Consider the following 13,147-nt stretch of genomic DNA (forward strand, 5'->3'; position numbering starts at 1 on the left):
AAAAACTCGTGTGAGACGGTCTCACATGTCGTATTTTGTGAGACGGATCTCTTATTTGGTCATCCATGAAAAAATATTACTTTTTATGCTATGAATATTATTTTTTATTGTGAATATCAGTAGGGTTGACCCGTCTCATAGATAAAGATTCGCGAGATCGTTTCACAAGAGACCTAAAATGGGTGGATGTTAATTTGAAATAATTTATTATTATTAATCAGTAGACATCTAAAAATATCAACTTTTGTCCATCAACGTAATCAAAAGTTTTATATAAATTGGTAGGCTAACAATTAATTGCGATAACGGGCTTTGGAAGTTAAATAAACCCAATTCGGTAAGGAAAGAAAGGAAGGAGTCAAAGCCCACCAAGGAAACTGTGGGGCCCAACAAATTATGCAACATTCTTCAAATATCATAGCTCTAAATCTTAGCTTTATTTCAACTTACAACGTAACTTTCAGATTATCATTTCTAACTTTCTAGTTTATGTCCTTTCAAAAAAAAAAAAAAAAAAACTTTCTAGTTTATGTCAATATGTTTAGCTTATATCCCATTTTAATGTAATTTATATATGTTTATTCAATCCTAACGAAAAAGTAAGTTATCGAGTCGTTAGTAGAATCTCTATTTCAGATTTAATAATTTTCGTAAATTAAATCTCTTTGTTTTTTAGAATTAATAGACAATCGAACCGAAACTCACGATCGATAAAAAAGAAGTTAGATTTTGTGCAATTTTAGCCACAATTTGACACAAATCATGTCTGACTCACTTGCAAATTAACTTGTGACAACAATAATATCTACCAAATTTGAAATAACAAAGTGAATATTTATTTAATATCAATTTACCATTTTTCCTATATAAAACAACATCAATCATTTAAAAAACTAGATACATTATATAAACTAATTTCTCATTTAATAATACAAACCAAATTTGAACCGTATTATATGTTCATGACCAGCTTATTAAAAATTGATCGGATTAAATCGATTTAAGATCATAAACGAATTTTACTCATATTGATTTCGAGTCGATCCTTGATCAATTCAATATGTTAATCATCACAATCAAAGAAGTATAGCTATTTAGAGTTTTGATTCAATCTAGCAACATACATATATGATATAGATCAAAGTTTGAGCACAATGCAGTATTCCGAATCAAGTCCAACATAATTATATACTCATTAAAGTTAAAAACCACCGAACCCTTAATGCGATTTTATGGAAGTCGCCAGAAAGTCGCATCTAGTAAATAACGACGAACCGCCCCTTTAGCAACTTAGATCGCGATAAATCATCCACATGCTGATCAGAAAAAGGCGAGAAAGACATGCTGATCCTGATATGTTATTCGATACTCGCCGTGTTTTCCCTTGCATTCTTCTTCAAATTCCTGAAGGCGGATGGTACATTTGATGATTATTTAACTGATTTCAACCTGATTAATTAGCTATCACTGTGCTGCTGCTGCATTTTTTGTTGCGAAATATGGGATTTTCAGCCACATCTCTTTCTCGAAATTGACAGGGGATTTTACTTTGATGTCGAGGAAGCAGGTGAAGCGCGAAGAGATTGAGGATAAGGTCAGGAAACGTTTGTTTTCTTGTTTGTACTGTTGAATTTAAGTGGTTTCTTTATTATTATTATTATTATTAATTTTTGCTTCTTTCGCATGAATGCATAGGTTGTGTGGATTACAGGAGCCAGCCGCGGCATTGGTACGTGGTTTTAAAATGTTAATATTTTATTTTTCTAATTGTTAGGATGTAATAAATTGGTGGTTCTACTCTCTGCCTAGCCGCCTACGCTATGCCATCATTTTAAGTGTTGCCAATCTTTCATCGACATTTAGATTTTAGATAAGAAGTCTGCTGGGGTTCTGTACTAAACTCGAGTTAAAAAAATTGTAAAAAAAATGATTTCATTATCTTTGGGATAACGAGTGGATCATGGATTGAAATGTATATGGTGAGTGAGGGATATTTTGTGATGATTGAATTAGAAAGGTGAAATGAAAGGACATGCTTGAACAAGGTGCGGGGAAAACGTGATACTTTTATTCCGAATTGTCAATTCAAAATGTGAGATAATAGATTTCTTGAAAACTTTGAAAAAACTATTTTCTGAATGTTGAAATTTTAAACTTTCTTAGCTTGTGATAGTTATATCACTTGGTTGTTAAATAGATATCTTCTCTCGTAATTGTCTGCAATTGAAAATTTAGGCTGTCTAGCAGCGGTGTTCAAGATTCCATGAGATTTTGTCGTTGAACAAGAATATCCCTGAAGTTTGTTACGTTACGTAACTAAAGCCCTTTCGTTGAGGTTTTCCTATCTGTGTAGCTATAAATTGATATGAACAGTTATATATTTTTTTTAAAGCAAGGGTATTTTATTGAACACTAGAAAACAATGTACATGGGAGGGGGACTAGTCCAAGAGCACCCAATATCTGAAACACTGAGTCTCCCATGATTACAAAGTACACCAAAAAGAAAAATTAAAAAATCATTAGCTATATATTCAAGGTTTGTATAATACATGAAAGCAGTTTCTGTGGTAACTAAATAGCCATGATTTATTCAACTTTGTAAGTCGGTAAACAATGGTTTCTGAAATTAATGCTGGAATGAGAACACTTGAAATGTTATTACTCTGTGTTCGGTTGGTCTTGGATCAATTATGTTATTACATGTCCCCAAAATGCATTTATATAAACCTGCTATTGCTGTTCTTCACAGACATGAATGATTGATAGCTGACTTGTTCTATATGTACGTGTTTGGTGAAAAGGGGAAGTGCTTGCTAGACAAGTTGCTAGTTTTGGAGCAAAGCTTATCATATCTGCTCGAAATGAAGTGGAACTGGAGCGAGTGAAGAAAAATTTGACTGGTTTGTGATCCTTTTTACCACCTTTCTGACATCTTTTAGAACTGATGTGAAAATGTCTTTAGCGTTCTCTTATCTTGACCATTTAATGGCTAAGACAGGAAAACATGCACCAGATGAGGTAATGATATTACCTTTGGATTTGTCTCAAGGCGAAGGACATCTGAGAGAGGCTGTACAGAAAGCAGAATCTTGTTTTGGTGATGCTGGTGTGGATTACATGTTCCACAATGCAGCATATGAACGCCCTGTATGTGAATATGTCTCTTGCACAATAACTTCAGTGAAACAGATTATATACGCAAGTGAATTGCTCCTGAAATAATACTATATTTATGCAACTGCCGGACAGAAGTATTATCTGATATACAAAAAATTAATCACTTTTGACATCAGACTCTTCTATGGATAGAAATCATAGACTAAAGCAACACCCATTGGTTCTTTCTAGAATTTTAACAGCGATTTTGTGAGAATAAATGAACAGAGAGATGAAAGGGTTTTTTACAAAACGTTTCTGTGAGGAATAAATATAAGTAAGGTTCATTTATATATGAAAAATCGAGATCTGGTGATATAACCCAAGGGCTTCCAAAAGTGGAACAGGTGTTAGAAGTGAGTTCGATTGATTCAATATCGATGAATCTAGAAAGGCGAGTTGAGAGTTGGAACGAACGCATAAATATAGATATGTAAACCTATTGACTTGCTAGATCCAACTAATTTTCCGCTCTTCAATATAATTTGGACTTTGTAGTCTTTTATGATGAAACAAGTTTTGAGTATTTCCAGAGTGGTGAATTGTCTTGGGATAGTTATTTGACTCTGTTCTCCTAGCAGAAAACAACGGCATTGGATGTGACAGAAGAAAGTCTCAAGGTATTGCATGGGGTTAAAATCTCTCCTATTTATTTTACCAGTGACTTGTCACGAATGTTGCTTTTATTTGTTTCTTCCTATTGATATTCTTGGTCTAGCTTGACAGTTTGATTAGAAACCTAAAGTTGTATTTGAATGAATGAATTTGAAATCGATAGATTTAAATTGTAGTTTTGTTGTTAACAATGAATCATAGATGAAATATTAATTTCATAACTACTTATTTACACAAAATAAAACAAATTTCAAATTATTGGGTGAACTTGAAATCCATTTTAATTAATATGAAACACTATATAAAACATGCATGAGTGAATTTGAAGATTATGATATTTATTCTTTAAAACTACAAAAATATATTTGAAATAAATGGATTTAAAATCAATCAATCCAAATGCAACCTAAAAATAATTTAATAATATCAAGCTTTTGAGAATTTTCTATATACGAAACTTGGCCAACCAAGTTATTCTTGTGGTAGAAGAATTGACTTCTTATGAGAAGATAGTAGGGGAACACACCGGGTGCAAGAAGGTGTAACTTTGTAGAAAGGGAAGTACACAACATTTGAACGACAACTGAAAATTACTATATTTTTTCTATGTATCTAATAGGCTTCTAAAATTCTCAGCCATTTTTCTTCACCCATTTTTCATTTCTACTTATTTCACTTCAGCCTTCAACTACGTAGGTAGTTTACAGTGACAAATTTGTTTCGATATGTTTTGATTTTTTTATTCTAGTGAAAGTGAGATTACTCATAAAAAGTGCTTGTTTTATATTGACGTAAGATTGTAGTTATAAGATTGGATCTCTGTATATATGAATTTTTATCATGGAAGGGCGAGAGGAAAAAATTAGATGGCAGCAGATGCTCGAGTATGTTCTCTGATTGGACTCTTCTGTCTTTAGACTCAAAATGTCCGTATGGATACTGGTTGCAAGTATTTTCTTACATGAATGTCATTGTTTGCTGTGGCATGCCTCATAACCGAATATAATTGTCAAAAATATGTACTCTTGCATATCATATCCATACAGTATCTGTATTGTTACTTCTACTGTTCTGCATCACCTAGCTGACTCACTGAACATGCACAACTTTCATTTATTTATTTTCCGTTAAAGGAATATCAAATTTAATTCCCCATTTATATAAGTTTATTATAAGAGTTGAATTATGTTACTTACGTTTAAGCCAGGAGAGCTTACGGAGATTAATCATCTGAATATATGCTTTCTTATTAGGCTACATTTGATGTCAATGTACTGGGGCCAATATCTCTAACGCGACTTTTGGCACCTCACATGTTGAAGCGGGGCAGTGGACATTTTGTTGTGGTATGTTTCATGCAATGTTTCATTTCGCAGACTTGCAGGTGGTCCATCTTGTGTGTCTGAAACTGCTTTGACATTCAAATTCACTGCATTAGCTTTTAACTGAGTTTTTCTCAACCGTCTTTTTTTTATAAATCGAAGTCCAAGATTTCCATGCCTCTACACTTCTTCATTCTCCCATTTCAGAATGGCATATGCCTGACTGGATTGTATGAATGTCCTACAAATTTTGTTTTCAAGTTGTATCCATCTCTCACCCTTAAAATTTTGTTTCCACGGCTTTGCATAGATGAGCAGTGCTGCAGGAAAGGCGCCCGCTCCTGGACAGGCTGTCTACTCTGCTTCCAAATTTGCTGTGAATGGGTATTTTCATACACTGCGATCTGAGGTGTGGCTTTCATTCATATTTTATACTATTTTTCTTTAAGTGTATATACCCTATTTCGGTGTTATTTTTTTCCAAACACTATTCATTTGAAGTATGTCAATCTTTTTTTGTTATATGCCTTCGGGGACACAGATGAATCTCCTTTTCTGGCTTTGGTCATCGCCTTTTAACCATGGGAGAAAGGTTTTAATGAACTTGCTTTGATACCGTAAAAGTGGAGGAAAATAAAATACCTCTATTATCAATCTCTTGTTTGTTTATGCACATCTGCAGTGAGTATAAACAACATTTGGTATCCTGTAATCTTAAGGATTTGGAAAAATCAGGAAGATAACATCCTATTAAATCCAAGCTATAACTTGGATATTCTTGAATATGAAATAGCATTAAATATAGGAGCAAACTTCTTAATCATTCTGAACACAGTGTTTTTTGAAAAACTTGGGTTTACGACATTTGAAAGGGAAATTGACAAAGAAATTACGTTTTATGCATGATGACATTCACAAAACCAGTATGTAAGCTTCAAACATGGAATCCTAAATATTAACTCTTATTTCTGCATTCGCCTTTTTTTCTTCTTCAGCTTTATACGAGAGGAATCAAGGTAACTGTCGTTTATCCTGGGCCTGTAATGACAAGTACCTCAGAAAAGAGTTCTTCTGAGGTAAACACATAAAGTACTACTCCATCAATAAATTTTTAAGGATCCACCAAATGCTATTAAAAAATTTGTTAATAGCCTGTCCATTCTGTTTACTTTACCTTGTTGACTACTGTTGTTTCTGGCTCGTAAGATCAAAGGATGAAATCGACGTATCGATATCTCAATCGCTATTCACATCGGAATTCTAGTTTGTGTAGAATCAGGAATCACTGAATAATGCTAAGCGAATTACTATACTATTGCAGTACATCAATATCTTAAGCATCCACTAATGCTAATTACATCAATATTTTAAGCATCTACTAATGCTAACGGCCAATCAAATTTTAATGTCAATTCATCACATATTGCCTATGCAGTCTTTCTACACTCTTGTTTGATTTTTAAAGTAGGATTTATTTTCAATATTAGTCTTCCATTGCGGGAAGCGGCACTTCAGATTCTGGTTTCATCAATTGAAATAAACCATGTTATTGAGCCTTTTATTACTTCATTTATTGTTGGTGCACAACTTTTGGCTGGAAAGTGGCTTGATGAACTTCTTCTGAAGTGTTCACTTATTACTTTACAGAAACGAGTGTCTTCAGAGAGGTGTGCAGAGCTCACAATAATTGCTGCAACTCATGGTCTGAAGGAAGCTTGGATTTCACATCAGGTTCGTTAATTGAGGTGTAGTTCAATTTCGTATTTTAATTTTGAATTCCACAGACATGGACTCCTTGTCGCCCATGTGGCTAGCGGGATAAAAGAAGGAGAAAGCAAGAAGAGAAAAAATCAGGTCTTGAATCCGAATCTGATTTTGATCTTATTTTGGATCTGGAGGGCCCAGACTGGAATGGAGTCAATCAGGGATATGTTCGGGTTGTATTTATTTTATTTGTGATTTTCACTAGATGGGTTATAATATTTCTTCGTCCTGCACATGTGAATTATAGCAAACCCATTTCTCAATATTTTTTCTTCATTTTTGTTTTCATGAAATATACTTGAATATAGAATGATGTTAAGGTTTTCTTAGTGCAGCCTGTGCTTGCTGTCATGTACCTGATGCAGTATATTCCAACAGTTGGATACTGGCTCATGGATAAGGTATCATTTACCAGCTGTTGTTATCTGATATTTACCATCTGTCGTCTTCACTGTCTAGCTACCAACCGAAAGTTAAAACTGCAGAGATTGATAACTTGATTCATAATATTCCCATTCCCTGGAACCCCTTTCGAACTACCCAATCGAGTTGATCATATAACTCTCCTGTGAGTTGCCAAATCCATATCTAACAAGAAATAACTCATTAGTCGATTGTTCTTGAGTAAAGATCCATGTTTCTAGTGTCCTAAGAGAACTTTTGGCTACTCATGTCTAAGCTAAAATGTATGGCATACTGAACATGAGTTATTTTATGTAGGGGTGTCAATCGTGTGGGTTGGGTCGGATTTCGGGTCAACCCGCGAATTTTTTTTATTTTTTTTCAACCCGAACCCAACCCGAACCTGAAGTAACCCGAAAACCACCAACCCGAACACGAACCCGTATAACCCGACTCAACCCGTCTAACCCGCCTTACCCGAATTTTATTTTATTTTTTTAAATTTTTTTTAAAAAATTAATGAAAACAATTCAAAAAAATAAAAAAAAATAATATTTTAATTTAAACACATAATAACAAAATTTTCGATTTAAATTTGAAAATTTAATCGTAGAAAATTAAAAGTATATTTACTAAATCAAATAAAAAAATGTTAAAAAAATAAAAATATGCAAAATAAATATTAAATGATGAAAATTTATCATATAAATATATAATAAATTTTGTTCAAGTATACAATATATAAAAATATAGGTAATATTTTCAAAAAAAAAGTTCGCGGGTCAACCCGCGACCCAACCCGAAACCCGCCTAACATGGCACTAACCCGAATCAACCCAACCCGAACTCAACTCGAACCTGATTTTTTTCGTGTTGGATCGTGTCGGGTTGACGGGTCGTGTCGCATTTTGACACCCTTAATTTTATGTATGATTATATCAAGTTTTCATATTCTCTCTCCCCGTCTAAAGTTTGGTGCAAATGATTTTAGATTGGTGCAAAGCGCGTAGAAACTGCGGCACAGAAAGGGAACACATACTCGATAAATTTGCTTTTCGGGAAGAACAAGGCACAGTGACTGATCATGACTGTAGATAATCCGAACTAGTGGGATGTGGAAGGAAATAGGAACAAGAGCCTCCGAATCCCTGTTGCATGAATGATATAGGAAGAAGAAGTTGGTCATCCAAGTGATCACTACTTCTCTTTTGGGATACTTATGTTTTCTCATGCCTACAGATCCGATTCTCTCGTGTTTGTATGTATGTTAGATAAACATGACTCCGACGCAAACTTTTTCGAATTCAACTGGAGCACTTGGATACGCTTGTGAGCTGATTTATTTTGCTCTTCATTCGATTGCTACTGTGTTCGAATGCCCCTGGTGCATCTTTAATATTCGCGAAAATTATTTGGACTTGATTACTTGTTTTGTTTTGAAAACCAGATCCCGCAATATTTAGGATGAGAGAAGGAAAATATCATTAAGTTCTTAGATCATGTAATTTCAATATTAGATGGATGGTACGAAGGTCATCTGATAATGCAACCCATTTTTTTATTTCGAATTTTTTTAAAAAAAACTCCCAAAATATTATATTATTAATCAGTCACTCTCTTTTATCCAATTTTATCATTCCATTAGTCCCAATATAAAGAACCTAAATGAACAAACTAAATTTAGTTTTTTTTTTTTTTTTTTTTTTTCAATTCTCAAGTATTGCATCTATTTTGCATTTATAACATTTTAATTTAAATGTTCCTAGACATTACCAACTAATAATAATATTTTATTTATTTTTAAATGCTTTTTGTTTTGTTTTGCTTTTTAAAAATATAACGTGATAAATTGAAACAAATGTACAACCTAAAGTTTAAATAAAGAGTAGGTCTTCTGTGAGATGGTCTCACGAATCTTTACCTGTGAGATGAGTCAATCCTACCGATATTCACAATAAAAAGTAATACTCTTAGCATAAAAAGTAATACTTTTTCATGGATGACCCAAATAAGAGATTCGTCTCACAAAATACGACCTGTATTACCGTCTCACACAAATTTTTGCCTTATTTAAAAGCCTTAAATCTATTATATTATATACAAAATTTTAGTATTCAAATTTACTGATATGTTAAGCAAATATGATTAATTTCATACACCACGTGAATACTAGACTTGTATATCCATATTATATTATTATCTGTAACCTAAAATAAGTGAGAGAACCACGTGTTAACCAACTAATCATATTTGGTTTCCAAAACACTCCAATTTTCAAAGAGGTAGGTCTTTTGTGAGACGGTCTTACAAATCTTTATCTATGACACGGGTCATTCATAGTCTCACGAATCTTTATCTGTGAGACGAGTCAACCCTATGGATGACTCAAATAAGAGATCCGTCTCACAAAATACGACCTGTGAGACCGTCTCACACAAGTTTTTCTTTTTTAAAGTCAGATTACCCCCGTTCGTAGCATTCTTATTTCTTTTTAAAAAACATCATACATAAAATAAGAAAAAATAAAACACATAATTGAAATGAAAAACAAAAATTCTCATGATTCCTCTTTACATAAAAATGTATCGAACTTACAAATTATATTTTATATTAAATTAAACCAAGAATTGCATATATAAAATATAACAAGTAGTCAAATTTCAACACATCGATGACGTATAGTCTATCTGTTACCAAATCCTCAAATTCTAGATATAATCTGGGGTTTGAGAAGAGATTGAGATAAACATTTTCCCAATAATAAAAAAAATTTCCAGCTGACACAGTATAATTCATTTCACCAATTTTTTTTATCATAAAACCACGGTTATGCTCGAAAGCCCAAAAACTGTATTCCTAATAGACCTATTGTAGGCCCAAATTATATGGGCTAAACAGATAGGTTGGTCGAACTCGGGCCCATAATTAATTTTTTTTGAACGAGCCCATAACTAAATCGTTTGCTATAAATATGCAAATTCAAGATCTAGGGTTTTTGCTCCTTCAAGTACTCCCGACTCCCGGCAAGCTAGGACAGAAGCTTAAGATCGCCGGGGACAATGGTAAGTGTGCTCGTTTTACCCATTGAAAAGCTATTCTAATCTGTTTAGCCGATATTTGTGACGGAGAATCTTCTATCTGTGATGTCTTGAATCTTTATGGTAAACATTTACGTTTTCGTTATATATTTTGTGTGAAATGAATTGAGAATATGGATTGCGCTCATGTTTAGAATGAATTTTCATGCTTATCTGATGTGATTTACTGCTTTTAGAACAATGCCGTTGTGAACAATACCTCATTTGCATAATTCGTCGGTGAAAGATTAGCTGTTCAGGGAGGATTTAGTTTCTGTTTAAAATCACTGACCGTTAATTGATTTACTCAAGACATACGAGGTATTTGAGATGATGAAAATAAATTTCTTAGTGATATTTCATATTGCTTTATGTTGATTGCGTCCTCAGTAGTAAATACGCTCTTCAGTGTTGCGAGACAACATCGAATTCTGCAAGGACCGAGGCAATTTACTATTTTGGAGAGAGGTTCAAATCGTTTTGATTCACCATTATTCGATTGGTTTTTTTGTGCAAGTAGTGATGATTAAATGTTTTAAATATGATGATAATGGAATTTGACTTCATTCCACAACAAGGAGTATGATTGAAAATATTTAATGGGTTTGATTGCATGTTATAATAATTAAGTATATGATTAGGAGATAATTCAGAATCATTGTTGTTGTGGATGTTTTAGATTCCGTAATGACGTTATCAGCATAAAAGGTATAGATGAGAAGTTTAAAGTCCATTGCATGATTCCTGAATGAAACCCCTTGTTACGAATTCTTTGTTTTTGAATTAATAAATTACTAAGTTAACAATATATTTGATTTTCAAGTTAATAGAATAAACTAAGACCCATAAAATTTTAACCTACGCGGATGTTAAATCTTTTGCTTCAAACTCATTAAAAAAATCCAGTGTTATGAGTTGATTTTTTTTGTGATTCAATTGTCTTAAAATCAGAGAGAAAGTTTACTTTTGACACAAAAATTACTGCATTTCTACCTGTTACCTTAATACTCTTGGTTAAGCTTATCCTTCTTTATAGGTCCAAAAATAACTTGTTCTTCGTGTGCCTTAACTATATTGCTTCTAGTTAGCTTATAGTACTTTGTATGAGTTTCCAATTGAAATATGGTGGCCATTGTTAATCTCCAGCCTAAGCAAATCCATGAGATCAAAGATTTCCTTCTTACTGCGAGAAGGAAGGACGCACGTTCGGTGAAAATTAAGAGGACTAAGGATGCAGTGAAGTTTAAGGTTCGTTGCTCTAAGTACCTTTACACGCTTTGTGTTTTCGACACTGAGAAGGCCAACAAGTTGAAGCAATCCCTCCCACCGGGTATGCTGTTTTTTCCCTCAAGTCATGTTTAGTCTTGGACAGTTCTTAAATAGTTTGTGTTGAGGATGAACTCTAGTCTGTTCTGTAGTATTGAATCAAAACTGACTACTAGATGATTGCCCACATTTTGACAACTTTTATTGTAGATAGTATCTGTTTTGTGCTTCTTTTTATTGGTCATTTCACTTTCATCAACTCGGCAGCTTACACTGAGTAATTGAATTTTTCACTGTCGTGTGTAGGTTTGACTGTACAAGACCTGTAGAGATTGATGGCTGGAGCTGACAATTTTTTCAACATAGGCATTTGGCAGTAGAAGTCTGGGGTGTTGTGCTCATCTGGTTTTGTTACAGATACCCTTTTTCTCATAGTTTATGTGTTGTCATTTTGTTAAATTCTATGACTGGTTTTTCCCCGTTAAAGCTGAATGAATTATGAAGGGAATTCATTTTTGTCGTAAAACCTCGAGCAGTAAAATAAAGCTAAAGAACAAAAGATATTATAGTAAATATAGAGAAACCATCCCTCAGATCGACACTGATGGATCTCTTTCAAAGTTTCTCTGAAAGCGGCCAAAAGATTATAGTTAAGGATTCATCTTCGGGTTTGTCAACCAGAGTCTACAGGCAATTGTGCCTTAAGTAGAAAGTTTGGTTTCACAATTCGAAGCAACTACTAATAACCTTCTCGTACTTGGGTTTCTAACTAGAATCATAGATAATACGTTAAATGTTAAGACTGTTAGTTGAGTTCATTATATGGAAACATTCCCAACTAGACCTTGGGCGAGCATGCTCATCGAGGCTTCTCGATACCCCAGTTACACCCCCTTGCTCTTATACGGATAGTTCTAAAAAAATTCGAATATGGGATTTTCGGCTTCTAGTCTTTCATTTTCCTATATGCAGTCAAAATCAACCATCAGGTAGTGTCAATAATCAGGAAATAAATCTTTCCAAAAAATAATCATGGAATTATGTTATTTTAAAAAAATGATCGCTTTTTTCACACTTTGCCATGTTACTTTTTGTGTGTTTCTCCCAATGAAGGTCCTTAAATCTTTTTCTTTGGGTCTGCCTGGCCCGTTGCACCCTGAGGTAGGCACGAATGCTCAATTTTCCAGTCTTGATGAGGACCTTATTGTCCCTGTGCCATTATTTGGGCAACTCTCAAGATAAATTATTCAACAATTGTACATATATTCTCCGAATATTCCTTAAAAAAATACCGTTCTGAATTCTGAAGTCTATTCTAGGTGCTCTTGAGAGATAACTTAGCTCGATGGATGATGATATTGTCAAATACATTTGAAAATGACGACCTTGAAAAAAACACACAATTTTATATGATTTTTTGGAAAACCCAAAAATCAAGTTTCCATCCATAGAAACGATCGTTTAAATCTATTTGATAACGTTGAATCTTTATTTTGTGATGATATTATAACTTGATCTAACTAAACCGGTATCTTGTTCGGAT

At 33.6% G+C, this 13,147-nt stretch overlaps 2 protein-coding genes across 2 annotated transcripts; both read left to right on the forward strand.

Annotated features, from left to right (window-relative positions):
* Window positions 1-1,226: 1,226 nt before the first annotated feature.
* LOC142536949 (uncharacterized) lies at window positions 1,227-8,638 on the forward strand. Its single transcript, XM_075642423.1, has 12 exons — window positions 1,227-1,417; window positions 1,539-1,594; window positions 1,696-1,729; window positions 2,804-2,902; window positions 3,001-3,149; window positions 3,740-3,778; window positions 5,027-5,119; window positions 5,406-5,504; window positions 6,091-6,171; window positions 6,743-6,826; window positions 7,195-7,260; window positions 8,253-8,638. Exons 1-12 carry the CDS (start codon window positions 1,342-1,344, stop codon window positions 8,337-8,339), a joined length of 963 nt encoding a protein of 320 aa, XP_075498538.1. The 5' UTR covers window positions 1,227-1,341; the 3' UTR covers window positions 8,340-8,638.
* Window positions 8,639-10,190: 1,552 nt separating this feature from the next.
* On the forward strand, window positions 10,191-12,130 carry LOC142536976 (large ribosomal subunit protein eL38z/eL38y-like). Its single transcript, XM_075642483.1, has 3 exons — window positions 10,191-10,323; window positions 11,485-11,668; window positions 11,911-12,130. Exons 1-3 carry the CDS (start codon window positions 10,321-10,323, stop codon window positions 11,931-11,933), a joined length of 210 nt encoding a protein of 69 aa, XP_075498598.1. The 5' UTR covers window positions 10,191-10,320; the 3' UTR covers window positions 11,934-12,130.
* The last annotated feature ends 1,017 nt before the right edge of the window (window positions 12,131-13,147 follow it).

Source organism: Primulina tabacum, chromosome 1 (genome assembly GCF_025594145.1).
Source record: "Primulina tabacum isolate GXHZ01 chromosome 1, ASM2559414v2, whole genome shotgun sequence".
Lineage (NCBI taxonomy): Eukaryota > Viridiplantae > Streptophyta > Magnoliopsida > Lamiales > Gesneriaceae > Primulina > Primulina tabacum.